This window comes from Canis lupus, chromosome 2 (assembly GCF_011100685.1).
Source record: "Canis lupus familiaris isolate Mischka breed German Shepherd chromosome 2, alternate assembly UU_Cfam_GSD_1.0, whole genome shotgun sequence".
NCBI lineage: Eukaryota > Metazoa > Chordata > Mammalia > Carnivora > Canidae > Canis > Canis lupus.
In genome coordinates, this window is record NC_049223.1 from 81,143,053 (window position 1) to 81,169,605 (window position 26,553).

The 26,553-nt window shown below is 55.0% G+C and overlaps 2 protein-coding genes across 9 annotated transcripts in view; one reads left to right on the forward strand and one right to left on the reverse strand.

Moving 5' to 3' along the window:
- ZBTB17 (zinc finger and BTB domain containing 17) overlaps positions 1-24,360 on the forward strand; it is a 31,310-nt gene extending 6,950 nt beyond the window's left edge. For 5 of the 6 annotated variants that reach the window (XM_038531896.1, XM_038531897.1, XM_038531899.1 and 2 more), the window contains 14 exons: positions 16,278-16,484; positions 17,453-17,641; positions 18,191-18,331; positions 18,621-18,746; positions 19,169-19,407; positions 19,493-19,635; positions 19,731-20,031; positions 20,328-20,415; positions 21,283-21,399; positions 21,491-21,611; positions 21,867-21,997; positions 22,287-22,496; positions 22,609-22,698; positions 22,783-23,164. In XM_038531896.1, the coding sequence (XP_038387824.1) occupies positions 16,280-16,484; positions 17,453-17,641; positions 18,191-18,331; positions 18,621-18,746; positions 19,169-19,407; positions 19,493-19,635; positions 19,731-20,031; positions 20,328-20,415; positions 21,283-21,399; positions 21,491-21,611; positions 21,867-21,997; positions 22,287-22,496; positions 22,609-22,698; positions 22,783-23,066 (2,385 nt within the window). In that variant the 5' untranslated portion in view covers positions 16,278-16,279 and the 3' untranslated portion in view covers positions 23,067-23,164. Of the gene's footprint in view, positions 1-16,277; positions 16,485-17,452; positions 17,642-18,190; positions 18,332-18,620; positions 18,747-19,168; positions 19,408-19,492; positions 19,636-19,730; positions 20,032-20,327; positions 20,416-21,282; positions 21,400-21,490; positions 21,612-21,866; positions 21,998-22,286; positions 22,497-22,608; positions 22,699-22,782; positions 23,165-23,378 lie in introns of those variants that run through there. The other variant, XM_038531900.1, reaches the window with a different exon arrangement.
- The window catches only part of SPEN (spen family transcriptional repressor), a 94,571-nt gene continuing 92,306 nt past the window's right edge, over positions 24,289-26,553 (reverse strand). For all 3 annotated transcript variants that reach the window (XM_038531893.1, XM_038531892.1, XM_038531894.1), the window contains 3 exons: positions 26,310-26,504; positions 25,862-26,020; positions 24,289-25,474 (listed from right to left, as the gene is read on the reverse strand). In XM_038531893.1, the coding sequence (XP_038387821.1) occupies positions 25,343-25,474; positions 25,862-26,020; positions 26,310-26,504 (486 nt within the window). In that variant the 3' untranslated portion in view covers positions 24,289-25,342. The remainder of the gene's footprint in view (positions 25,475-25,861; positions 26,021-26,309; positions 26,505-26,553) is intronic.

Genomic DNA, 26,553 nt, shown 5'->3' on the forward strand with positions numbered 1-26,553 from the left:
GAGAGAAATCCAGTGTTGGCCTGTAGTTGTACTTCACTGTCTCAGGTGGTTATGTTCCATTACAAGAGAATTTATCCTTTGTCTTGCTGACAGACATTTGGGTTGTCTTTGGTATTTTGCTGAGACAGTGCTGCTGTGCACATTTCTGGACACGTGCAAACGTCTGCAGGGTAGAGCCCCAGGAGTGGGGCTGAATCACAGGGTGTATGAGCTTCAGCTCGACCCAGTAGTACCTGTTTCCAGAATGCTTCCCCCCGTTTACAGTTCAACTGACAATTCTGTTTGTTTCACATCCTCCCAACTCTGGTTTTACTAGACTTTAAAATTTTTAGTAATCAGATGGGAGTTTTTATCATGTGGTTTTGATTTGCATTTTCATGATTATTAGTTAAGCATCTTTTCATATACTTATTGGTCATTCAGGTTTCAGCTTCTGTGAAACAGCTACTTTAATCTTTTGCTCATTTTTCTATTTGTCTCTTTGTTGTATATAGACTTCTTGCTTGTTACTGGTTTTTATTTATTTTGTATACTAATCCTTTGTCAGATATATGTATTGTAACTATCCACTTCAGTTTGTGGCTTGTCTTTTCACTGTAGGTTTTTTTTTTTTTTTAAACAAATTCTTAATGTTCATTTTTTTCTTTTACAGTTAGCACTTTTCCTTTTTAAGAATTCCTCCCTACTTAAAGTTTATAAATATATCCTCTATATATTGTCTTCCAAACATTTTATGATAAGGCCTTTTATGGTAAGGTCTTCAGCCCATTTAAAATTATTTTTCTGTGTACTGTGAGGTAAGGAGCTAATTTTTTTTTAAGTGTACCAAATTATCCTAAGAACTATTTATTGAAAAAATACATTCCTTTTACATGGATCTGTAAATGACACCAGTGGCCATTATAATATGTCAAGTGTCTACAAATGTGTGGATCTGATCCTGAGTGCTTTACTATTTATTCTCTTTCTCTGTGCCAATATCACGCTGATTTAATGACTAAATTTTTATGTAACAGTTCTTGGTAAGGTCTTGGCCCTTTGCTCTTCCATCTTCATTTTAGATTGTGCTTGTTGAGTTCCATACAAATTGCTGGGATCTTTTATTAGAATTACTTTGAACTTATCAATTTGGATAGAAATGACTTTTTTATGATATTGACCCTTCCATGAACATGGTTTATCTCTCAGTTTACATAACTTACCACAGTCTAACTTTAGTCACTGTCTCACACCCTACTCTTGAACAGTTAAGGACCTTAGCACACTTTGATTCCCATCACACCCTCCTTTTATTCTATAGGGGGGTATTTCAGTTCTTTTTTAAATTTTAGAAGACCTCATTCAGTATTATTTAGATTTGCTCATTTATTATTAACTAGTTGGTCTTCATTCCTTCTTGCATTTAATACTTTAATTCTGGGATCACTTTTTATCTACCGAAGTACATCTTTTATGATGTACGAATTTGGGCTAATGTCTTTTTGGGGGCCCTCTAAGGGGGTTACCAGTTCTCTGAGGATTTTACCCTCCATTTGATGCCAAGATTTGATAGAGGCAGTTTTCTGTATAGTCTTTTTTTTTTCACTGACTTGTAACTCTGTGTGGCCCCAGCTTTATTCTGGCAGGGCCCTCCTATGAGACCTCCATCCTTGGGAGGGAGTGGGAACTCGAGCTTGCTCAGTTCCACAGATGCCTTTAAAAAACAACAACAAAAAACTTATTTATTTATTTAAAGATTTTATTTATTTATTCATGAGAGACATGGAGAGAGGCAGAGACACAGGCAGAGGGAAAAGCAGGCTCCATGCAGGGAGCCCGACGTGGGACTCAATCCGGGGTCTCCAGTATTAGGCCCTGGGCTGAAGGCAGCACTAAACCACTGAGCCACCCGGGCTGCCCTACAGATGCCTTTTTAATACCTACTCTCAAAGCTCCACTTGCTCTCTCTATTCTAGCCTTTGCTTAATTTCATTTGACCTCTAGGTGTCCCTTACCAATTTGCCAGTTTTTTTATGTATTTTAAAAGAGATTTCACAATTTCTCTTCATTTGCAGCTGTTTGTTATGAGAGTTGGCCTGGATACCTGGTGTGCCAGGCTTCCAGAAATCAAGAGGTTTCTGAGTCTTAATTTTGTGTTTCACCTGGCAGCAGCAAACACCAAAGATTACAATGAAGACTTAGTCATGTTCACTTATGACTTTTACAAGATGTTTTGTGACACTTATTAGTATAAGGAAAGGGAGTTGGTAAGTGCCAATTAACAACAGAATTTTCAAACTGAGGGTCTGTAGAGCCTAGTATTCCATGTCTATCCATCTGTGGAAGTTTTGTCTCTTTCTGAGGTGGAAAGGTCAATTCTTTTAAAGTATGATGGACATGGCCTTGAGTCTGGGTGTGTCAGTGAGACCTGGATCAGCTGACAGCCTCTCTAAGGCTTGATTTGCTTATCTGCAGGATGGGAACAATCATATTAACACCCTTCTTGCAGGATTACTGCGGGGATCGATGAAATAGCATGTATTATGAAGTTCCTTGCAAGCGGGCAGCTACAGCAGCCTTTCCAGTTATTCCCTTTGGTGGCATTCTCTCCATGTGCTGCTGCCCTTTGGAAACAATGAGCCTATGATTTCTGTAACCTCCCAGTTGCTTCACATGGTGGTCCTTATTATATATTAGCAAAGCTGTGTTTTCTCTGTGGGCCACACAGTCCCACCCACAGCCCTTTACCAGGACTCACAATTTTGTTCCAGCTGGGTGAAATCTCCCATCAGATTGGGAAAGCATAGCATCTGCACCGTGGGCTCTCTTATCAGTTACTCCCCCAAGCATTAGTTTTTACCCGACCAATGAATGCATTAAACATTTACATCCATGTCAACAGGCTGATCCTGCTCTCTGGAACACACCTTGGCCCACAGTGGAAATTGTCAGTCTCTTAGGTTTTCGCCAATCTGCTCCTGAAAGTGGATCTTATGTTTCTTTATTTTTATTAGTGAGGCTGAACATCTTTTTTTTCTGTATAATATTTCTTTTGTGAATTGCCTCTTCATTTCCCTTTCCTTTCCTTTCCTTTCCTTTCCTTTCCTTTCCTTTCCTTTCCTTTCCTTTCCTTTCCTTTCCTTTCCTTTCCTTTTTCCTTTCCTTTCCTTTTTCCTTTCCTTTCCTTTTTCCTTTCCTTTCCTTTTTCCTTTCCTTTCCTTTTTCCTTTCCTTTCTCTTCCTGGAGAGAAACATACACACACAGGCAGAAAGAGAAGCAGGCTCCTCATGGGGAGCCTGATGTAGGACTTGATCCCAGGGCCCCAGGATCATGCCCTGAGCCACCCAGATGTCCCAGGAGATTTCTTTTCTTGTTGATTAGTTTTTTGTAATGGTTTTATTGAGGTATTCATGTAGCATCTGATACAGCCATTTAAAACGTACAATTAAATGGCCTGCATTGTATTCTCAGAGTTGTGTGACTATCAGCACTATTTTCAGAACATTGTCATTATCTTAGAAAGAAACCCACCACCCATTAGTAGTCACTCCCCACTTCCCTGTCCCCATCAGCCCTAGACAGTGTGCTGCTTTGTATCCTTATGGATTTGCCTGTTCCGGGCATTTCATGTAAATGGAATCATGTAACATATGGTCTTTTGGCTAGCTTGATTTAGCATAAAGTTTTCAAGGTTCATTCTTGTACCATTTGTCATTACATTTTCTATTGTCCAATATGCTATTGCATGGACAGACAGACCACATTTTATTTACTCATTCATCAGTTGATGGACATTTGGGTTGTTTCCACTTTTTGACTGTTATGAGTAATGCTGTCATGAACATTCGTGTACAAGGTTTTTTGTTTTTTTGTTTTTTTTTTTTTAAAGGTTTTATTTTTTTTTAAGTAATCCCAGTCCCCAATTTGGGGCTCAAGCTCACAACCCCAAGATCAAGGGTTGCATGCTCTACTGAACCAGCCAGGTGCCCCTGTGAACAGCTTTTATGAGGACCTATGTTTTCATTGTTGCTTGTATGAGGAGCATTTTGTATAGCAAGACTGTAACCCTTATTTACCATATAGGCTGCAAATATTCACCCCTAATTTACACTTAGGGGTAGGAAGGCGGGAAGAGTAAGGTAATATGAATGAAACAGAACATATAGGGGCACCTGCCTGGCTCAGTCAGTGGAACATGTGACTCTTGATCTTGGGGTTGTGAGTTTGAGCCCCATGTTGGGTATAGAGATAACTTAAAAAAAAAAAGTCTTAAAAAATACAAAGAAACAGAACGTTTAAATTTCTGACCAATCTTTCATACTCCTAAGCATTAAGTTTATGCCATGCCTTCCACAGTAAGTGGGCCCTTGGGGCTGGTCTGCATGCCTTATAGGGCATTGGTGCTATTGCAAACACTCTTTCTGTATCTGTCTGTGTCTGTGTCCATTTGTCTGTCTCTATTTCTCAGGCTACCTGCGTTAGGACTGGGAAATGGGAACCAGGCAGCAGTTGGGGGTACTTTCCAACTTTGTCTCAGAAGCTCACACTTCAAAGTGACTGGCTGAAGAACCACCAGGGTTGCAAGTCATCCGTTAAAAGGCTTCCAGCAGCTTTGCTGATTCACCGCTGTTGCAGGTGGAGGGGATCTGAGGGGCTGGAGGTCAGCCAGCACTGTTTGTTCAAGGGCAAGCACTGGGGCCCTGAGCTTCCTTAATCCTCCCAGGGCTCGAGTCCAGAGACTGTTCTAGAGCAGCAGTTCAGTGGCTGGAGTTGAGGAGCCCAGCAGGTTTAAAAAAATCCTTGGAGATTGAGACGTTGAGTTCTTGACCGCTTTTTATCCAGGCCTAACATGAATTTCTGCACTTCCCCCAAATACTCTTCCAAAACATCTTGGCACTCATTTAATTTTTCTCGGTCAAGTCTCACAAAATATTTTAGTTTAATCCTATTGGGAGTAGTAAGTATACAATTTTTTTTTTTTTAAGATTTTATTTATTCGAGAGAGAGAGAGGCAGAGAGAGCAAGAGAGGCGCAGAGACACAGGCAGAGGGAGAAGCAGGCTCCATGCAGGAGCCCAATGTGGGACTCGATCCCGGGACTCCAGGATCATGACCTGGGCCAAAGGCAGGTGCTAAACCGCTGAGCCACCCAGGGATACCCAGTATACAATTTCATGTTGGCTTCTGTCTGTACTTCTGTGACCGTATAGGTACAGCCTGTGTAGTTCCTGTTCCTCTCAAGATTTCCAATATAGGGAAGGTTTTAAAAGAGGATCTGCTGAACGCTAGGTGAATGTGTCATTTTTTAATGATCATGCACACGGTACCTGTTATACTTTAAATGCATGTGTTTGTAATCTGGCAGTCACGTTAATGAAATCATTTATTCAACATTTACTTTATCTCCTCACTGGAAGGGACCTCAGCAGTCACCAATCCTAGTGAGGAAACAAACCTAGACAAAGTCAGCCACGTGAAACTAATGGGCTGTACGAAGTCCAGATACATCCACCTCTAAACAATTGGTACCCAGCCTCCTGTTTGCTTTTGGCTTGGATCCTTGATCTTAACTAGTTTCATGGAAAAAGCAGTCCTTCCTTGGAATTGTCATGTTCTGTTTGCTCTCTCAATGAAAGCCTCACTATTTCTCCACAATCATTGTGCTCTTTGTAGAAAGCAGGTGGCTTTTGCCCTCAAGGATGAGCGCTTCTGTCTTCTGTTCTGGTTACTGTTGAGCTAGCATTGCCATTTGCAGGGCCTTTGCCCAGTCTTACTTCATGTTAACATTTTATTTGTCATGGGGGCCTGATGAGATTTCACCTCCCATTTTTAGAAGATGGGGCAGGGGTTCCAACACTCGGTTCCCCTTTTTATATGGTTCACCAGTATCACTAGTGTGGGTTTCTGTGTGACAGCAGGAATGATAGGGGCCAGTGTGGCTGCTTTATGCAGTGGGAACTTGTATCATTGTCTCCATTTACAGGAGGGAAATTGAGGTGCAGAGGGCTGAGTATTTTTGTCCAAGGTGCTCGGCTAGCTTTGGTTTGATGCCAAGGCAGGAGTGCTAACTGGGTCCCAGGAGTCCATCAGCAACCTTGGAGCTGCACGCAGAACCGTGTGTGTGTGTGAGAGAGAGAGAGAGAGAGAGAGAGAGAGAGAGAGAGAGAGAGAGAGGGAGGAAGAGGGAGAAGGCCTCGGCCTCATTCATTATGGTATCAGAGCAGCAAGGCTGGGTCTGGCAAAGCCTTCCATCTGCTCTTCTGGGGATTTTCAGTTTTGTCTCCGTAAGGAATTTCTGCTCATAAAGATTTCTCGGGTGACACATCCTTTGTGCAAATTACCATAATTTTCCGTTTCCCTTCTGAGAAATTTCTTCCTGTTGAGAAGTTTTGAGTCACCAGGTCTTGTAGAAAATGTTGTAAAGTTTTTCTAATAAATAGAGATGAAGCAACTGCAACTTTGTGGATAGTTTCTTTCTTCCTTTTTCTGCTTTTTAAATAGATAACATTTATAAGTGGCAAAAGAAAATGCAGAAATGACATGCAGTGAAAAATAGAGATCCTTCCTGCCCTTGCCCTGCTCCTCTGAGGAGCTCCCTTATACATTTCTTATATGTCCAGCGATTTGCACTTTTTTTTTGGTTTAATATATGAACTTAGGATTTCACAGCCTGGTTTTATGGTTTTGGACAAACCACACAGCCCAGCTTCCCCTAGTAAGGGTCAGGTACTCTGTGTTAAGGGACTTAGAGCCACTCCAAGAAGAGGTACTTAAGTTTTCAAAGGATATTATAATATCTAGTGGACAGGCCATTTGCACAGGGTGCTCTGAAAGATCCTTGTGAGCATGTGTTAGATCTGGAGCCACGAGCTAAAGCCTTCTGGTGCCAGCTGGGGGTGACATTGTCCCATTTTTCACATCCCAGGGGCCCAGCAGTGTGGGACTTTCTAACTTATTTTTCTGCTTCTCACCCTCCCCTTTTCCCACTGTTCTCCATACTGATGCAGCCAGAGTGACTTTTCTGAAATGTAAGCCTAACCATGGCCCTCTCTTAAACCCTTGGCCAGGCTCCCAACTGTCAGCCAGGGTGAGCACTAGGGCCTGGTGTGGTGGGCGTGGCCCTGCATGTCTGACTCTAGCCTGTCCCTCCCGCTGCGTGTCTCACCACGTTTTCCACTCCTTTCTCTTGTGATGCTGAGGTGTGCTGTCCTGGCCCGCATGCCTGCGCACTTTTCTCTCATGCACCCCTCCCCCCATGGCTTCTGCAGTCCTCAATCTGAATCTCCTTCGTGCCTTTATTCACGTGTCTTGTTAGATGTGGCAAGGTACCGTACCTCCCAGGGGTGGCACCCCTTCAGAACTCCTCTGAAGGTGGTGGCAGAGTCTGGGACTTGCTCCATGGTGGAAGGCCCTTGAGGGTGGGCCCTTAGACAGGCCTGGCCTTGCTACCTGTGGAGCTGTCTGTTCCCAGCAGGCACCTGCACCAGGCAGTGCTCCGCAGTTGATGTGAAGTATGGGCCTGCTACCCTGTTCCCTAGCCCCCCCAGTGCAAAGATTAGCCCCCCAAATCTATCCATACTTAGCTTGAACGGGCACCTCTTCCCAGGCTTTCTGCCCCCGAGTGACACAGTAACAAACGCCTCATAGTAGAAGTTTGAAGCCAGGTGGGAACAAAGTCTGAGTGCTCTTTTGTCACATTGGACCAGGCCACGGCTCCCTCCTTTTTCTCCACCTGCTGTGGAGAGGAGCCGTGCCCTTCACTGGTAAAGGGGGCTCACTTGGGATAACCTGGTTTGTCTTGATTCATTTTTTCCCTTTTTGTTTAACTGCGTATCAGTCACAGACTTCTGTTAGAGAATACCTGATTCCACTTTTGCCAGGATTTGTGTGGTACTTCCTGTTATTTTTTTAGTCCTCACAATTCTCATGTACATGGCGGTTTTCCTGTTCAATGGGTGAACAGTCTAGAACTCAGAGAAGCTTGCCTGAGGCCACCCTGGTATGACTGGGGCCAGGATTCACATGCATGTCCTTTGATCTGAGTCTGTTGGTGTTCCTCTTTTTTATTTTAGAGAGGGGAGAGGGGCAGGGGTGGGGGGTGGGAGAGAATCCTAGCAGGCTCCACGCTCAGCACAGAATCTAGCTCAAGGCTCCATCTCTTGACCCTGAGATCATGACTGGAGCTGAAATCAAGAGTTGGACGCTTAACCAAGCCACCGAGAGCCCCTGTTTCCTCTTCTTTGTCCAGTATTTGCTCCCATAGGGACCCCAGTCCATCCTGTGGCTTATCTACCATCCCTCCCATAGACATCTCTGTGTTGTGTTGGCCCAACAGAACTTCTGCTGCGCCTGCCCTCCCTCTGCCTGCTGTCACTCCTCACCTGGGCCAGTGGCACCTGCTCTTGGCCAGTTTCTCAGGTGACCAGTTTTGTGTGGTCCGTGACTCCTCTTCTTACTGCGCACATTTGCCTGATCAGCTAGCTGACTGTTGGTTCTCCGGAACAGCTTCCCAGTCTGGGTCTGACTGCTTCCACTTCTCCACGCAGGGCCTCCATCTCTTGCTCTTCCCCTGTGTTCCTCTGCTCTCTTTGCCCCCTTGCGGTCACTCCTTTGCACCCAGTCTTCTGGGGGACCCCAGCGTACTTAGAAGAAACTCCAGAGCCAGACTTGCCTCTAAGACCCTGGGTGATCTCAGCCTCTGCTGTGCGGGCGTGGGCTTGTCTCATTCTCTCAGGTTCCTCCTCTCCAGGCATGCCAGCCCCTCTGTCAGAGTCACACCTACCTCAGGGCCTTTGCATTTGCTCTCTGTGTGCCTGTAACAGTTCCTGGGCTTAGGGTGGCATGGCTGGTTCTTATACTTCATTCGGGTCTTTGCTTTAGTGTCACCTCCTCAGAGAGGTCTTCCTTGATTGTTTTCTTAAATAGCCTCTGCCTCTTTTGTCTCCACACCTTGTGCTTTTTTCACAGCATCTAGTATGTGAGCTTATCTGTTATACTTATTACCTGTCCTCCCCACGATGCTCATAACTCTAAATAGACCTACGACCAGCACAGGGGAGGCGCTCGTCTAGCACTGGTGAAGTGCTTTTGTCTTTTCTGTGTGTCTGCTCCCTGATTTAGAGGCCGTGGACCCTGAGAGGGGAAGGTGATCATTAGGAGTCGCTGCTCAGCTTAGTCGCCCCCATAGACTTTCTGTATATTGAAGGACATTTCTTCTTATTGCTTCTCAAATATGTATAGGTGCTGTTGTGATTAGTGGAATGGAAATTCTTTTTTCATAGTGGTTTTTGCCCATTATTTTCTCGGTTAAAAAGCGCCAAAAGTACAACTATTATTTCCTGAGGGTCTGCTGAATATTTGACCTTGAGTTAGTCGTACTCAAAAAAGCCAGGAATCACCACTCTGGACAGGCCTGTTCCTTGACTGGATTTATAACCATGTGGGAGCAAGGTCCTGGGGTAGGTGCTGTCAGCAGCTGTGAGTAAGCAGTCCCACCTGGCAGTGAGCTTATTAAACCTGGTAGCGGAGGCGGAGCAACACGTCGGCCTCCTTTCAGGCTGTGTCTGTGTACTGCTGCCCAGGGAGCACTGGGGTGGAGGGCAGGATGTTGGGAGAATGATCGGATGCCACCAAGTCCCCATATTCTGATTTCATCTTTCTGGAAGCAGAGCCCTTAATTTACCCTTTGTCAAGCTTTAAGAGTCCCCAGAGCAAGTACTAGCATGCTGGAGTCCAGACTAGTGTGGGTGCCCCGGGACCCAGGACAGCACTTTCCTCAGGGCCGGCCAGCCTTCCCACTCAGCCATATTCCTGGAGCGTGGGGTCCATTGGGGGTATGTGTGGGGGTCTCCATTCCCTCTTCAGAAGTGTGGAATATTAGAGATCATGGAAACTGTATAATTTGAGAAGCAAAGGCAGCGTTACAACTTAATTTTATATTTAGATATGGTTTTTAGGTGTTTAAAAATCAGTATTTTTTTGTAATACAAACTTCACAGAAACTACTACTGAGCCGTGGCTGGTAGGATTATGTAGAAGGTAACTGATTTTCAGAGTGGGGCCGTTACCCAGTAGAAGATAAAGTATCAGAATCTGTGGCTGTTGGGAAAGGCTGAGTCAGTGTGTTCATTTACCTAAGGGGAGAATTGATTTTAAAAGTTTGAGAAGCAGGGGCGCCCGGGTGGCTCAGTGGTCGAGCAGATATCTGCCTTTGGCTCAGGGAGTGGTCCTGGGATCGAGTCCCGCATCGGGCTCCCTGCAGGGAGCCTGCTTCTCCCTCTGCTTTGTCTCTGTCTCTCTCTGTCTGTCTCTGTCTCTCTCTGTCTCATGAATAAATAAATAAAATCTTTAAAAAATTTTGAGAAGCACAAGCTTAGTATAAGAGCTGTACTTGCTGGGCCAAGAGGAAAGCGCCAGAAGGGCTGGTTTTGTTGGTATTTGCCTCTCTGGCATGTTGCCCTGAAAAGGGATAGTGTCGCGGGGAGGATGGAGGGTCGGGCAGGTGGGTTTCCCGGATGCAAGGCTGGCCTGCCGTGAACGTCACTTCCCTGGCCTGAGTTGGTGCGTGCTAAGCTGTAGACGGGAACCACCTGTGTTGCTAGAAAATCCGGAATGCCGAGCAGCTGGAAGGCGAATGGGGCTCCCTCTCACCTGCCCCTGGACGTAAGATGGCTGTGTCATGTCCAGACCCGCAGCCGGGCACAACGTGTTCTGGGAGCCGGGGCTTGTCGTTTGTCAAAGTCAGCGTCTCGTTGTGTTGGGCTTAATGGCTTCCCTCTGTGTGGCAGTTTGGAAGTCCTGCCTGCAGTGTAGTGCTTGCTAATAACCTGGGTAATATTTCACGTTTGACAGGTGCCCCTTTGACTCGGAGATGGAGCAGGGCTCTGCGGACCCACTTAGAGCTCTGGGCAGGCGCTCCAGCCTTCACCCGGGAGCACCCTCGGGCTTCAACAGAACAGTTGTTCAATATAAAGTGCTTCCCCGACAGAGAAAATTGCTCTGAATGGTTCTTGCCCAGCGCCCCCCCTTTCCCTCTCTCCCTCTCTTCATGTTAATTGGACTCTGGGATTTTTCCAGATTGCTTTTAGAAAGAATAATGGGTTATGATTACAACGTCTTAACAAGGTCAAGTCACTAAATAGTTACCCCAGGTACCCAGCATAAAAGAATATGTAGAAACCATCTGATATGGTCTTCGGCCTAAAAATAAAACTGTGATTTGCATCTGTGCTTCCTGGTAACATTAGCTTGGCGAGTGTACCGTGTGTTGGGCGCTGTTCGGGCTCTGTGCTTACAGGATCTACCTGAAGTCTGTAACACACGTGGGAAGCGGTCCCACTGGCCCCATTTTGCCAAAGGAGGAGCTTTGCTGGAGATGCACCACTGGTGAGGCAGGTGGCCGAACAGGGATCCGGGTCCTACCTGGCCTGACCCCAGAGGCTCTGCTGCCTCTGTACTCAGGGTGGAACTCGACACCCAGGATAGCCATGTTCATAGTTTTTAGGTGGTCAGGTGGTGCCACGCGTGCACCGTGTTTCCTGGCATGTTGAAGAGACTCCATTAATGTCATTTCGTTGTTCCTGGGGGGAGGGGGTCATGGAGTCTGGGATCCCCCAGAATCTTAAGGGTTTCAGCACCCCCGGGGAACTCTTCCTTACGTTATCATCTGCCTGTGGATGTTTTGGAGCTGAAACGTGAATGAGATGCATTGTGTTTTCTGTGGCCAGGCCCCCTGCACCCTGCTCGGCTCCTGGGAAACCTGAGACCTGGGTCTTAGCACAGCCCCTGCGAGAGCGGCCGCAAGCATACTTGGAAATAACCCTGTCACTGCTAGATTGAGTGTGGCACCTGTACCTCACGTTCTTCTTACTAAAATTTTTGTGGACTTTTGAAAAATGTTGCCATACAAAAGTATATGAAATGTATGTTTAACTTAAATAATCTAGGTGTGTCCAAGTAAAGAAATGGAGCACTCCCAGTGTGTCAGAAGACCCCCGCTTGTCCCTCCTCCCATCCAGACAGAACTGTCATCCTGGACGTTTTGTTACTTGTTGCCTTTTCTTTCTTTTCTTTTCTATTTTTTTTTTTTTTAAGATTTTTTATTTATTCATGAGAGACACAGAGAGGCAGAGACACAGGCAGAGGGAGAAGCATGCCCCGAGCAGGGAGCCCGATGCGGCACTCGATCCTGGGACCTAGGACCCTGGGAGCATGACCTGAGCCAAAGGCAGACGCTCAACCAGTGAGCCGCCCAGGTGTCCCCGTTGCCTTTTCTTGACGGTTTTACCGTCCTATCCATTCTCTTGCTGTGAGCAACCACTTCAAAACTTAGTGACCTAAACCATCAGCAGTTTATTACTTCTCCCAATTTTGTGGGTTGACTGGGCAGTTTCTTTTGTTCCACGAGTTGTTGGGGTCAGCATTCATGTGACAGCATTCAGCTAGTAGCTGGGCTGGAGGGTCCAGGAAAGCATCTCCCGTACGGCTGTCTGCTGTTCTTCATGTGGGCTGTGCATGCAGCGTCTACTCCAGGGCCGCTCTGTGCCTCGTCCCTCTCCAGCAGGAGAGCCTGGACATCCCTGCGATGGGGTGGCTGGATTCCAGGAGAGCCACGCGGAATCCGCAGACCTCTTAAGGGCCAGGCCTGGAACTGGCACAGAGTTACTGCATCTTGGTGGTCAGAGCCACCCAAGTCCGGGTGGAATCTCCCAGCAGATGTGGTGGGATGGGGGGATGGTGGCGGCCATCCGTGTCCATGTTGCTTAGTTGGGCCTGTTTAGAATCCCACCGCGGGTCTCCTCTAGGTCCTTCAAGTTTTCATTCCCAAACAAATTCCTTGTGAGGCAGGCCAGGGGTGAGTGTCCAGCTGGGTGGGTGGCCATCTGAAGAGCATCCCACTTCTGACACCATAAGTCAGCCCCATTAATCAGGGACAACCACTGAGCAGCTGGCAGTGGCACAGGGAAGGTACCCGAGTGCAGTGAGGAGTTTCTAGAAGGTCATGCCAGTTTCTTGAGGGGACAAATATGTGCCGGTTTGAGGCTTCATTTTCTGTATCTGACGTGAGCACTTTGGGCTTGGTGGGCTCTGTGGTCTTGTTCTGTTTACATTTTCTTTAGTTCTCACTTTTAGGGTCTTAGAGTAGCTTTAAGGCCCACATTTATCACCCTTAAAGCAAGACAAAGTAAGGCGGAAGGGACCCCCCACACTTTCCCTTGAGTGAAAGCACTGTGTAGCAGGGGTGAGGCTGGGGGAGCCACACTTGATCCCCGGCCTTGGCGATGAGAGGCAGCAGGGCTGTTGATCATACGGTTGTTTCAGATCTCCTTGGATGGCGACGCCTCGGTGCGTGCGCTGGCTGGGGTGGGCAGCTCCCCGTGCCCGCGGGACCCACACGTCCAGCTGTGTGGCCCAGGCAGCCCGCTCACCTCTTTCCTGACCCCTCTAAGCTTGGCCCGATCGTGGTGGGTTCCTGTCACTGTGGAGCGTGAAAGGAAACAGAAGACAGTGGGAGGAGTGCCGTGATCTTCTAGAGCATTTCACGGAGCTCTGGACGGGAGGTTCTCGCTCAGCCCCCGAGGGGAGGACCAGGCCAGCTGGGCCCTTACCTGCTTACCACCTTGCCTTAGGGAGTAAGGGGCTGGTGGAGCTTTCTAGCAGGCTGCCAGCTGGGGGAGGTGGGTGCTGGAGGCAGCTGGGGGCCTCTGGGCTCCACCTGGTGAGGGTTATAACTTGCCTGGAGGGGGGCGGGAGCACTGGGGAGCCCCCGCGGCCTGCTGGCTCTCCCCCGGGCTGATGGCAGAACCAGCCCCTGATGGCAGAACCAGCCCCGGGAGCCAGTGTTTAGGCGACTCTTCAGCACGTGGCCTCCGCCTTTCTCCACCTTTCTGCTCCTTCCTTCCTCAGGCTCTGCTCCCTCCCTTCCTGGTCTCCCACGGCTTCCTCTGCTGCTTCCTCTCACCGTCTCCCCTTTTCTTCCTTTTTAGTCTTTGAATTTGTCAAAACAGGCACCCTTTGGGAGTATTTCTCTGTTGGAACAGCTCTGGGGGACCCTGTGTTGTGCCCCCCACACCCGCATCTGGCGAGGAGCATGGTCAGCATTGGGTGGAAGACCTCCTCCTGGAGGGGTGGGTGCAGGGAGGTGCCTGGCCACCAGCCACCTTCCCCCGACCTTTACTCCCCCGAAGCCTCTGAAATGAGAGCCGGGCCTGTGCCCTTTCCCTGGAAGCTGTGGCGGGGCCGCAGCACGAAGGCTCCTGAAGGCTCTTGAGGGCTCCTGGCAGGCGTGGGCCCCTGGCCCACCCCGCTGAGCAGCTGCCCTTGGGGCCCGCGTGGTACCCCGCCCCCCCACCCCGGGGGTGGGCCCCAGAGTCTCTTCTCAGGTTTACAGCAAGTCAGGTGGCCTTGCAGCTGGGGCAGGGGCGGGGGTCAGCTGCTGCTCCCGGTTGTTTCCAAACTTAGGACACTTCCTCCCTTCCTCCCTGGTCCATTGTGGGTATTGTTGGGTCAGCTGCCGGACGAAGGTGAAGGAGCCAGGCCCCCCCGGCGATGGGGGGCTTCTGCACCCGGCTTCTGAGGACATAGGCAGTGGCTAGGGACTGGGACTTGGCTGCCGGCCGCACCCGCCTTCACCCTCTGCCTGCCCTGTCGGGGGTGCGCTGCCTTCACATCCCAGGCCTGAGTGCCCACGGTCTGGGCCTTTAACCCGGCACCGGACATGGGTCCTTTCCAATGGAGCCCCGCCTCGGTGACATCCTCCAGCTCCCGGACACATAGCCCTGCCTTTGAAAACCTCCCAGACGCCACCGGGTGGGTGGGCTTCACAGCGTTCAAAGCTGATGGGGGGGCTGAGCCCCTCTTGGGGGGTGGGGTGGGCGTGGCTTTCCTTGCGGCTCGTTGTGGCCAGACCACCATACATGGTCACGGCTCCTGCGGTGACTCACACGGGGGGTGGGGGGTGGGGGGTGGGGGGCTGATGTCCCTGAACCGCGGGAGCCCGTGAGGGGCTGCTGGAACCTGGGGGCTAGGAGCCGCAAAGTGTCCTTCGCACCTGCCCAGAAACAGCCTGGGGCAGCTCCGAGCAGACCCAGGCGTCCGATGCCGGGCCAGGGCATGACAGCCTGGCCCTGGTGGGTCCGTGCCAGGGCCTGTGCCAGGGCTGGCGGCCTGTGATCCCAGGAGTGGGGTGCTGACTTTCATTTTGAAATTGGATCTTTCTTGGACCGAGGTGCCTGCTATTTTTCCTATAAAATGCTCATCTGAGATGCACTCTGGTGTGGCGCTGCTGCGGAGGCCCGAGCTGTTTTAGATACTTATTTAGCCCTGGCTTGTGGTAGTTGGTGATTATTCGGCACCAGGCCATGGAATTTTTCTGAGCATATTCACTTGAGACGGTTGTGGGATTTCCAGGCATTAATGAGGTCTTTGACAGAGAAACTGCGGCCAGACCAGCAGCTCTTGGGGTCAGGACCAAGGCTCATTCTTCCACCAGGGACCGACTGGAGAGGTTTCTGGAGGCAGAGGACTCCCCAACTTTATGTGGTTCCCTGAGCCTATGAATCAGAGAGAGAGAGAGATCCCTGCCCCCAAGGGCAGGACTTTGCCAGACCCTGTGCAGGAGAGGGTCCACTCCTGAGATGCTGGCAGATGGAACACCTGTCTTCCCAGACGCACGTCTCACCTGTATATGACAGAATGGGGGGAAAAAACCGAAATAAAAAGGTTTTCATAAAGCCAAATGTATCTAGTTGAAAGATCTGTCCTTTCTTCTAAGATTATGTCCTGCATCCTTTTTTTTTTTTTTTTTAAGATTTTATTTATTCACGAGAGATGCAGAGAGAGAGAGGCAGAGACACGGAGAGGGAGAAGCAGGCTCCCTGCAGGGAGCCCAATGTGGGACTCGATCCCGGGTCTCCAGGATCAGGCCCTGGGCTGAAGGTGGCGCTAAACCGCTGAGCCACGGGGGCTGCCCAATGTCTTTTTTTTAATGCTCTCAGTAATCGGTGCTTTGTGTTTGTTTTTTGACTTTTTAATGTCGTTACCTGGCAAGATGCAGAAGTGCTGTTTTGTGTTGGTCCCTCAAAGCTTTTGGTTTTGGGAACTTTGCTGACCAGTAAACCCAGGGATCTAGGAGCCACTGGTCAGCCTTGGCTTGCACAGGGAATCTGGAGCGATTTACCCTTTGTGGATGTAGTTCCCCTCCTCTGCCCCACATTTCTCACCTGGGAGGGTTGGGGTGGACTGGTCAGGCTGGCTGGCGTCCTTCCTCTGTGCTCACGCGAAGGCCCTGTGGCTTCCCAGCCATGGATTTTCCCCAGCACAGCCAGCAGGTCCTGGAGCAGCTGAACCAGCAGCGGCAGCTGGGACTTCTGTGCGACTGCACTTTCGTGGTGGACGGCGTTGACTTCAAGGCCCATAAAGCAGTTCTGGCAGCCTGCAGCGAGTACTTCAAGATGCTCTTCGTGGACCAGAAGGATGTGGTGCACCTGGACATCAGTAACGCGGCAGGTACCCCGTTGGGTCCAGGGCTGAGCTTGTGGTGGCCCTGTGCCGCGCAAGGCCCTCCTGGGGGCGGCCCTTCAGGCCCTGGGGTGGGCCAGGCCTCCCACGCAGGACTCAGGCCATGAGCATGTGGGCACCTAGTTGCTGCTACGTTTGCGGGGCCTGTTTTGACTGGGAGAGAACTGACAGGAAGGGCTCATGATAAGCTCATCATAGGGAACATAGGCTAGGCTTGTCAGGAGGGACAGAGAACAGGTGGGCTCTGAGCCCCCAACCCCTTCCCCTGGCTGAGTCTGTCCCGAACCCCTACCACAGGGCTGGCCCTGATGGGGATGGCCACAGCTGGGGCTGGGAGGGGGTCGGGAAGACCCGGCATTGAGGAGGGAACCGGTCCTGGATTTGGCTCCTGACCCAGGATGGCGTGACCTTCCACGGGAAGGTCAGGGCAAAGTGGTGTCCCCCCAGTTTACAGATATGGAAGCTGAGATCCAGAGCGGGCAGGTGACTGGCCTGGAGGTCACCTACTTTGTGGCAGAGCCCTGATGAAGGCCAGTGCTGACACCCTCTTGGTGGCGTGTCCTCCAGTGGTGGAGTGTGGTGACTGGGAGAGTACACGGGGGCGGGTGGGGGCGTGTTCACACTGCTGTCCCCTGTGCAGGGTAGGAGTTCACCTGGCCTTCGTGCAGGGTGCTGTTTACACTCTCAGTCCTCTGTTCACACCCTCTACTGCGCAGAGCAGGTGCTCACACCCCTGTCCTCCATGCAGGGCAGCCGTCACCCCCTCCGCCCTTTGGGGGCCTATTTCATTTCAGAGGCTGTGGTCTGGGCTGAGGGTCCTCGGGTTGCCCGCCTGCCCGCCAGTACGGGCCGGGGAGACGGTGGCCTGCCATCCCGCTACCGAGTCGGGCAGCTGAGGAGGCTGCTGGTGCCGGGCCTGGAGGCGGGTCCGTGATGGCTGTCTGTGTCCTTGGCAGGCTTGGGGCAGGTGCTGGAGTTCATGTACACGGCCAAGCTGAGCCTGAGCTCTGAGAACGTGGACGACGTGCTGGCCGTAGCCAGCTTCCTGCAGATGCAGGACATCATCACGGCCTGCCATGCCCTCAAGTCACTCGCTGAGCCGGCCGCCAGCCCTGGGGAGAATACGGTGGCCTCGGCCGTGGAAGGTAAGACACTTGGCGGGCTGTTCTGAGTAGGTGGCTTTGGAGGCAGTGCTGCCTCGGACTCTCTGCTTCTCTCTGGGCCCCAGTTTCTTATCTGGCCTTGCCTGCACCGTGGGGTGCTGGTAAGGAGTAAAGCCTCAGGAAGGGCCTCACAGGGGCCCATCTGCCTACCCCTTCCCCCATTAGCTGCTTTGTGCCCTGCTCCCTTAGCCCTCTGCACTTGGGGGTCGCTCCTCCTGCAGCTCTCTGCTGTCGGGCCCCTGGTGCCAGGTGTGGGACAGACGCTCTTGGTACTCTTTGCAGAGAACCCCGTTCCCCTCCCAAGCACTGACCTCTGACTGGTGGTATTGTCTTGCTTGTGAGGTGTGCTCCCCGACCAGTGTGGGAGCCCCACGGAAGCAGCGGCCGGGACTGCTTATCCCAGGCCCAGGCACAGCCTGGTGTGGAGGAGCTGCCCTGGGAACAGACTGCTAGAAAGTCCTGGGCTACCTCACCCCTCCAGGTGGTGGGCACGGGATGGGAAACGGCAGGTCTGTCCTGTTCCATGTCTAGGAGGAGACAAGAGAGCCAAAGAGGAGAAGGCAGCTGCTACCATGCTGAGTGAGCTGGACCCAGCCGGCAGCAATCCACCCCCAGGCCCGGGCAGGGAGCCCAAAGAGGAGCGGGGTGGCCAGGCCGAGAGCACGGCCAGCGGTGAGTCGTGGCACCGAGGACCCGGCCGTCCGTCCCATCACCTCCCCAGGGCCCAGAGGTAGGGTGGCACAGGCTACTGTACCCCTTGAGTTCTCGTTCCCCAGAATGACCTGCTGTTGGCTTGGGGGCGCCTGTCCAGCCAGAGCAGAGGCACAAGCAGCTTGAGTTTGGATGTGCTGGGCCCCTGCTCCAGGCCACCGCCGCTGCCAGGGACCTGGTCTAGGAGAGCCATCAGGCCCCTGGATGGAGGGTCCTAATCCAGCCTCTGGTGTTTGCACACCACACCCAGGCGCAGAGCAGACGGAGAAGGCCGATGCCCCTCGGGAGCCGCCCCCCGTGGAGCCCAAGCCAGACCCCACGAGCAGCATGGCTGCTGCTGAGGCCGAGGGCGCCTTGTCGGAGAGCTCAGAGCAAGGTACCCAGGGGCCACCCGCACGCCCAGGTCCCCCGAGGTCCCTCCCCCTGCCCCACCTCCAGCTGATCCCACTGTGAGTCATGCCTTAGCTTTGGGCCCAAGTCATCTTTCCATTCTGGAAATCTGACCTTTGGTTGCACACCCAGCCTTGCTTCTGTTGGCACAGATGTGTTGCTGGTGCAGCGCCCGCACTTCTGCTGCTTCCCGGTGCTGCGCACCATCGGGGAGCCCGGCCGCCCCCAGCACCCGCTGTGTTAGCAAGTCCAGCGTCCTGGGGAACGAGGCCACCGCCCCTCCCAGCGGCAGGTGGCCCTGCCTGCTTGTCTGGGGAGGCCGCCTCCTTTGCTGGCTGTGAGGTCGCGACCTTTGGAGGCCGCTTCTTGCCCTCCCAGGCATCTCAGTGCCTGCCCTTCTGCCCGCAGAGATGGAGGTGGAGCCGGCCAGGAAAGGGGAAGTGCGAGAGGATGAGGGCGCAGGGGCCGCCGAGGTCAAGGAAGAGGGGCCGCCGCTGGAGAAGGGGGAGGCCCCTGAGGAGAGCGAGGAGTCGGCCAGCACCGACTCGGGCCAGGAGCTGGGCGCTGAGGCCCGGGGCCTGCGCTCGGGCACCTACGGCGACCGCACGGAGTCCAAGGCCTACGGCTCCGTCATCCACAAGTGCGAGGTGCGGCCCTCCCTGCGGCCCCCGCCCGCGGCCCCCGCCCCCCACCCCGCGGCCCTGACGCCTGCTCCCCCGCTGCACCCCGCAGGACTGCGGCAAAGAGTTCACGCACACGGGCAACTTCAAGCGGCACATCCGCATCCACACGGGCGAGAAGCCCTTCTCGTGCCGGGAGTGCAGCAAGGCCTTCTCGGACCCGGCCGCGTGCAAGGCCCACGAGAAGACCCACAGGTAGCCCGCGCGCAGCCGCCCCCCGCCCCCCGCCCCCCGCCCCGGCCTCTGGGTGCCCCGAGAGCCTCACCCCTCTGTCGCCCTGTGACCACCAGCCCGCTGAAGCCGTACGGCTGCGAGGAGTGCGGCAAGAGCTACCGGCTCATCAGCCTGCTGAACCTGCACAAGAAGCGGCACTCGGGCGAGGCGCGCTACCGCTGCGAGGACTGCGGCAAGCTCTTCACCACGTCGGGCAACCTGAAGCGCCACCAGCTGGTGCACAGCGGCGAGAAGCCCTACCAGTGCGACTACTGTGGCCGCTCCTTCTCCGACCCCACGTCCAAGATGCGCCACCTGGAGACCCACGACACGGACAAGGAGCACAAGTGCCCTCACTGCGACAAGAAGTTCAACCAGGTGTGCTCGCGGGAGGCGAGGGTGAGGAGGCGGCGGCTGAGGAGGGAGGGCCGCCCCGCTGCCGGGGAAGCTGGGAGGACGGCTCGAGGCTGGGTGGGCTGGGGCCCCGAAGAACTAGGGTGAGCTGGTTTTCCCTTTTTCACCTCCGGGACCTGGAACATTCCACTGGCCTCGAGGAAAGATGGAGCGCTCCAGGGGCCCCCAGGGAGGGCTGACAATCCCTTGTCCCCTGGTGGGAGGGGCCTCCCGCACTGTGTTCCTTGGGGTGGCCCTTCTGACCCCTTCCCCGGGCGCAGGTGGGGAATCTGAAGGCCCATCTGAAGATCCACATCGCCGACGGGCCCCTCAAGTGCCGAGAGTGTGGGAAGCAGTTCACCACCTCAGGTAGGGCCGGGGCTGCCCCCAGCCACCCGCTGCCCTCATGCCCCTGCACCCCCAGCCGCCCGCTGCCCCTCACGCCCCTGCACCCTCCAGCCGCCCGCTGCCCCTCACGCCCCTGCACCCCCCAGCCGCCCGCTGCCCCTCACGCCCCTGCACCCCCCAGCCGCCCGCTGCCCCTCACGCCCCTGCACCCCCAGCCGCCCGCTGCCCCTCACGCCCCTGCACCCCCCAGCCGCCCGCTGCCCCTCACGCCCCTGCACCCCCAGCCGCCCGCTGTCCCTCACGCCCCTGCACCCCCCAGCCTCCCGCTGTCCCTCACGCCCCTGCACCCCCCAGCCTCCCGCTGCCCCTCACGCCCCTGCACCCCCCAGCCTCCCGCTGCCCCTCACGCCCCTGCACCCCCCAGCCGCCCGCTGCCCCTCACGCCCCTGCACCCCCCAGCCTCCCGCTGCCCCTCACGCCCCTGCATCCCCCAGCCTCCCGCTGCCCCTCACGCCCCTGCACCCCCAGCCGCCCGCTGCCCCTCACGCCCCTGCACCCCCCAGCCTCCCGCTGCCCCTCACGCCCCTGCACCCCCCAGCCTCCCGCTGCCCCTCACGCCCCTGCACCCCCCAGCCGCCCGCTGCCCCTCACGCCCCTGCACCCCCCAGCCTCCCGCTGCCCCTCACGCCCCTGCACCCCCCAGCCGCCCGCTGCCCCTCACGCCCCTGCACCCCCCAGCCGCCCGCTGCCCCTCACGCCCCTGCACCCCCCAGCCGCCCGCTGCCCCTCACGCCCCTGCACCCCCCAGCCGCCCGCTGCCCCTCACGCCCCTGCACCCCCCAGCCGCCCACTTCCCCTCACGCAGGCGCCCCTTGCGTCTCGCCACAGGGAACCTCAAGCGGCACCTTCGGATCCACAGCGGGGAGAAGCCCTATGTGTGCATCCACTGCCAGCGGCAGTTTGCAGACCCCGGTGCCCTGCAGCGGCACGTCCGCATCCACACAGGTAGGCGAGTGGGCCCGGCGCTGCCGGGGGGCGGGGGAGGGGGGCGGCTGGGAGGTGGAGGCGCCCACACTTTCTCCTGCCCCGTCCCCAGGCGAGAAGCCGTGCCAGTGTGTGATGTGCGGCAAGGCCTTTACCCAGGCCAGCTCCCTCATCGCGCATGTGCGCCAGCACACAGGGGAGAAGCCCTACGTCTGCGAGCGCTGCGGCAAGAGGTCCTGCCCTGCCTGTCCCTCCCCTGCCCCGGGCCCTGCGGGGGTCCCCGGCAGCCTGTGCGGTGTAGGGGGTCAGGATGCCAACCTAGGGCTCAGTTGGGAACCGGGCCAACCACTGCTCCAGTCCAGGCTTAGGTCCCCGGGGTCGGCTCTGATCTAGAGGCGGCGACAGGAGGCCCCAGCTCAGCTCAGCTCAGCATCCCCAAACCAGGCTTGGGCAGTTGGGTGCCAGCCCATCCCTGTGTGGCCCTGCAGGTTCGTCCAGTCCAGCCAGTTGGCCAATCACATTCGTCACCATGACAACATTCGCCCTCACAAGTGCAGCGTGTGCAGCAAGGCCTTCGTGAATGTGGGGGACCTGTCCAAGCACATCATCATCCACACTGGTGAGCCTGGGCCCACCGCTCACCTGTCCCTGGTTCTTGGCGGGGTGGCGGGCAGGGAGGTCCCTCCAGATCGTGGCCTGGGGTGCTGACCCTAGCTGCAGGTGGCCTTGAAGGAGGCTCAGTTCAAACAAGGACCCCCTCTTCCTAGTATCCAGAAGGCACAGCGGCCACTGGAGGCTACCCCAGGGCGCTTGCTGCTGGAAGAGACAGGGCTTTGGGGCAGCTGGAGGCCACTGAGGTCCTCCCCCCTCCCCCCAGCGGCAGGCGAGAACCTTGCCTTCCCCCCCAGGAGAGAAGCCTTACCTGTGTGACAAGTGTGGCCGTGGCTTCAACCGGGTGGACAACCTGCGTTCCCATGTGAAGACCGTGCACCAGGGCAAGGCGGGCATCAAAATACTGGAGCCCGAGGAGGGTGGCGAGGTCAGCGTGGTCACTGTTGATGACATGGTCACGCTGGCGACCGAGGCACTGGCGGCAACAGCCGTCACTCAGCTCACAGGTGCGGGCTGCGGGCAGCTGGGGGTGGTCGTGGGCAGCTTGCCTCTGGGGTGGCCGCGAAGGGGCAGGGCCCTTTGGCCTCAGGCCCTGCGGACTTGGCCCTTCACCCGCAGTGGTCCCGGTGGGCGCCGCGGTAACCGCCGATGAGACGGAAGTACTCAAGGCTGAGATCAGCAAAGCAGTGAAGCAAGTACAGGAGGAAGGTGAGGGGGCGCCCGGGGGTGGGAGTGGGGGGGCGGTGGAGGCCCGGGCCCTCCCCGCTCTGACCACGGCCCTGCCTCCCACAGACCCCAACACCCACATCCTCTATGCCTGTGACTCCTGTGGGGACAAGTTCCTGGACGCCAACAGCCTTGCCCAGCACGTGCGGATCCACACGGCGCAGGCGCTGGTCATGTTCCAGACGGACGCGGACTTCTACCAGCAGTACGGGCCAGGCAGTGCGTGGCCGGCCGGGCAGGTGCTGCAGGCTGGGGAGCTGGTCTTCCGCCCTCGGGACGGGGCCGACGGCCCGCCCGCTCTGGCAGAGACGCCCCCCGCGGCCCCAGAGTGTCCACCGCCCGCTGAGTGACGGGCGGCCCTCCTGTGACTGCTATTTAAGGATGGACGGCGCCCTAGAGGAGAGGGTGGCCCCATTCCCTAGAGAGAATAAATTGGATTATTTTCTAACGCTGCCTATAGCTCCCTGTGGGGGGGGGGCGGGAGCTGGCACAGCCGTGGCTGGTGCCCCGGGAGGGCTGCTCCCCCCGGGAGGCCGCTCTAGGGAAAGGCTGGCTTCCTCGCCCTGAGTCGGGGTGCGGGCAGCACGCTCGGGGCCAGAGACCGGGGCTCCCCGCAGCCCGTCCCTCATCCGGTCTCCTCCTCGGGCTTCTCACCTGTTCAGCTTCAGGACCTGAGCTCCCCTCTCCGCCACGGAGCACAGCCGTGAGCCCGCTCCCCTCTGCCCAGGCGGGTTGGCTTCCCCGGATCCAGGCCGCCCAGAGCGCCCAGCTCAGAAGCCCACTCAGCCCGAGCAGCAAGGTAGGCAGAGAGCCAGGCCCCCAGGCCCCGGGCCGTCCGTCGGGCGTGGGGAAGCCCGAGGCCTCCACCCTCCCTCGCAGGATCTAGGCCGGGCCAGGGCCAGCTCTGGGGAACCTTTGGTTGCCCTGAGCCGATGGAGTCTACGACCAAGCCAAGGGTCAGAGAGGAGTGGCCGGGAGCTTCGATGGGGGAGGTGGGGACGGGGACGCGGCAAGCAGGGCCACGGAGCCCCCCCTGGCAGGGAGCCCCCCCCCCCTTGGCAGGGAGCCCTGTCGCTGTCCCTGCCCCTCCCCAGGTTTGCTCCCAGCAGCTGTCCTCCCTCATCAGAGGGCGCCACCTCCTCATTCCGCAGGTGTAGGTTGGGAGGAACCCTCAACTCTGTGCCCCTCTAGCTTGTAGGGAGTGGGTCCAGCTGCAGGGACGCCCCCCACCCCCAGGCCAGGCTGTGCCGCTGCCGCTGCAGGGCCGCCGCTCCAGACCCCGAGGAGGAAGGGGGGCGAGACACGAGACGCCAAAGCTTGCTTATTAGGAGGTTTCTGAGTCGGCCCGTGGGTGGGGTTTTTTTCTGTATCCAACTTTGAAGTGCCTTCCGCGTTACCCAGGAACATACAAGTTCAGTCTGTGGCAGAAACCTCTTTTGTACAAGACGGTGACGCTTGGGAGGGTCAAGTGGCAGGGAAGCAGCTGGTCCCACAGGCAGATGTGGGGAGGGAAGCAGAAGCGGGACGAGGGAAGCCAGGGTCCTCCCACCCGAGTGACAATCACATCCACGCTTGACGTGTTTTGTATTTTTTAATAAAGTTTGTAATCCAATGGACACACAAAACAAAACTGCGCTGAGAAAACCAGTTTCATAAATTAATAAGTGTTAGGAAGTTGGGGGGAGAGGTCAAGGTAACAGGAAGAGGGGAAGCCAGTCTTTTTTGTACAGTCTGTGTGTGTGTGTGTGTGTGACACTTCCAAATCGCGGGGGCAGGGCCCGTGCTGTAACGAAGCGCACTTATACAAATGAGTGACAATACAAAGTCTGAGTATGAAAATAAGATTTTTCTCTGAAAACACATTTTTGGCACAGATTAAAAAAAATGTATGTCAGGGGAATTTGATTTTTTTAAGTCAGTATTATATATATTTATATATATTATATATTTATATATACACACATCCCAAGTTCTGCATATCCCACCAGGAAAGAAAATCCTTCTGTTTGCTCTTTTTCGATTGTAAACTGTACATCCGGGTAAATCAGAGATGGTGGTGGCAGGAGAATTAAGAAAGGTGACACATCCAAATGAGCAAGGGGAAGGGCAGGGTGGGGACCAAACAACCCAATGAAATGTTCCTTGACCCCAATGTTTCAGCAGAAGCCTGAAGTCCTGCGCTAGAGTCCTCGATGCGTGTTCAGGTACACCAAGACATCCAGAGTGTCACAGCCTGTCTTCACTGTGCAAAAGTCCAAGTCACTAATTTAGTGCAAAGGCAGTTCTGTTTTGTTTCTTAAAAACAAAAACAACAAAAAATTAATTCCACTGCCCAGTTCCTTTTCTCCAGAGGAGAGAGAAACCCAGCCCTAAGGTGTGTGCAGAGTCCATTGGTTGGTGGTCTGTCCTCGGGCTAAATATCATGTAAACACACAGGTAGCAGCACCACTGCCCAGAGGGGTCGGCCCCCCTGAGCCGGGTGGGCGGGCTCGAGGGCGAGGCTGGCGTCTGGCAGTGGAGCAGATCCCCTCCGGCAGCTGCCTCCTCCACCTGACTGGGTTGTCCTGGGTTAACGTTTTGCTGCAGAGCCTCGGGGACATACACCGAGTGGTGACCGTTCAGTGGCTCACACGGAGGCAATGACAATCATAAGGTGGGGAGAAATGTTGGAGATGCTGGCAAGGAGGTCGGGAGCCAGACGGGACAGGTGGCTCTCTGAGAACTCGCAGGGCGGGAAGATCTGTAGCACGTAGGCGGGCTGGAGAGGGGGACGAGAGAGAAATGGGATCCCCGGTCTCCACATCAGCCACCCCACCCCACTACCATCCCGTAACATTTCCAACTGGGGGCTAGGACTGTGCCCACCAGGAGGGGCCTACATGTCAGAAAACCAACCGAATTATCCTGGGAGTCACCTCCGCAGCAGGAAGTAAAAACCCCGCTGTCTCAGCTGACCCTGGGTTAGCTCTAGGGTGGGCAATGGTGGCCTTGTCAGTGTCCTCTATCCAAAACACCCTTTTGCCCACATCTGAGCCCCCTCTGGACAACCCTAACGTGGCCCTGGGAGCCCCTGCCGGCAGACTGGACAGCCTGCCCGCCTAGACCAGCCCCCACGTACGTGTCCCAAGGAGGACACCGAGCTGACCTGATTGGAGCCGGGGTTGGGAACGTTGATGATTCCTGCCGCCTGCTTGGCCTGCAGGTAGGTGATGAAGGCCGCCTTGAGGGACTCGGTCTGGCTCACGACGTCCTCTTGGTCGCGGCCACAGGGCAGAGCCAGCAGCAGACAGTAATCTGTCTCCACCTGTGACAGAAGCCGTCGTCCAATCAGGGGACTCTCGGCCAGACCACAGCCCCATGCCTGTCCAACCCGGGGTTCGGCTCCTAAGTTCACAAAGGCCCCCCCCCATGCTGAGGTGACCTCAAGAGTCCACCCAACTTGTTGATTAAGGAAAACCCTGTTTCCGAGCCTAGAGGAATCTTGCACCCCACCGCAGATAGAACAGGCCAGGCGTGCCACTCCCACACCCCAAGGGCAAGCCCGGTCCTCCCTCGTGGGCAGGGCAGCCGCCCGCCTGGGGCCGGAGACTTACCGTCATCCTCCGGGCAACCCCTTCCAGCTGCGAGGCCTCCAGCCGCATCCTCTGGGCGATCCTCAGTGGGGGGCCTCCCTCAGAGAGGGGCAGAGACCGATGCGCCAGGACATTGTTGCCGGAGACGAAGTGGAGCTGCACGGCAGCCGTGTCATTCTTGAGGGCCAGCAGGCCCTGCCACACGATGGGGTACTTCTGCTCTCAGGGAGACAGACAGGAAGTGAGCTCGCAGCTGGAGAACAGA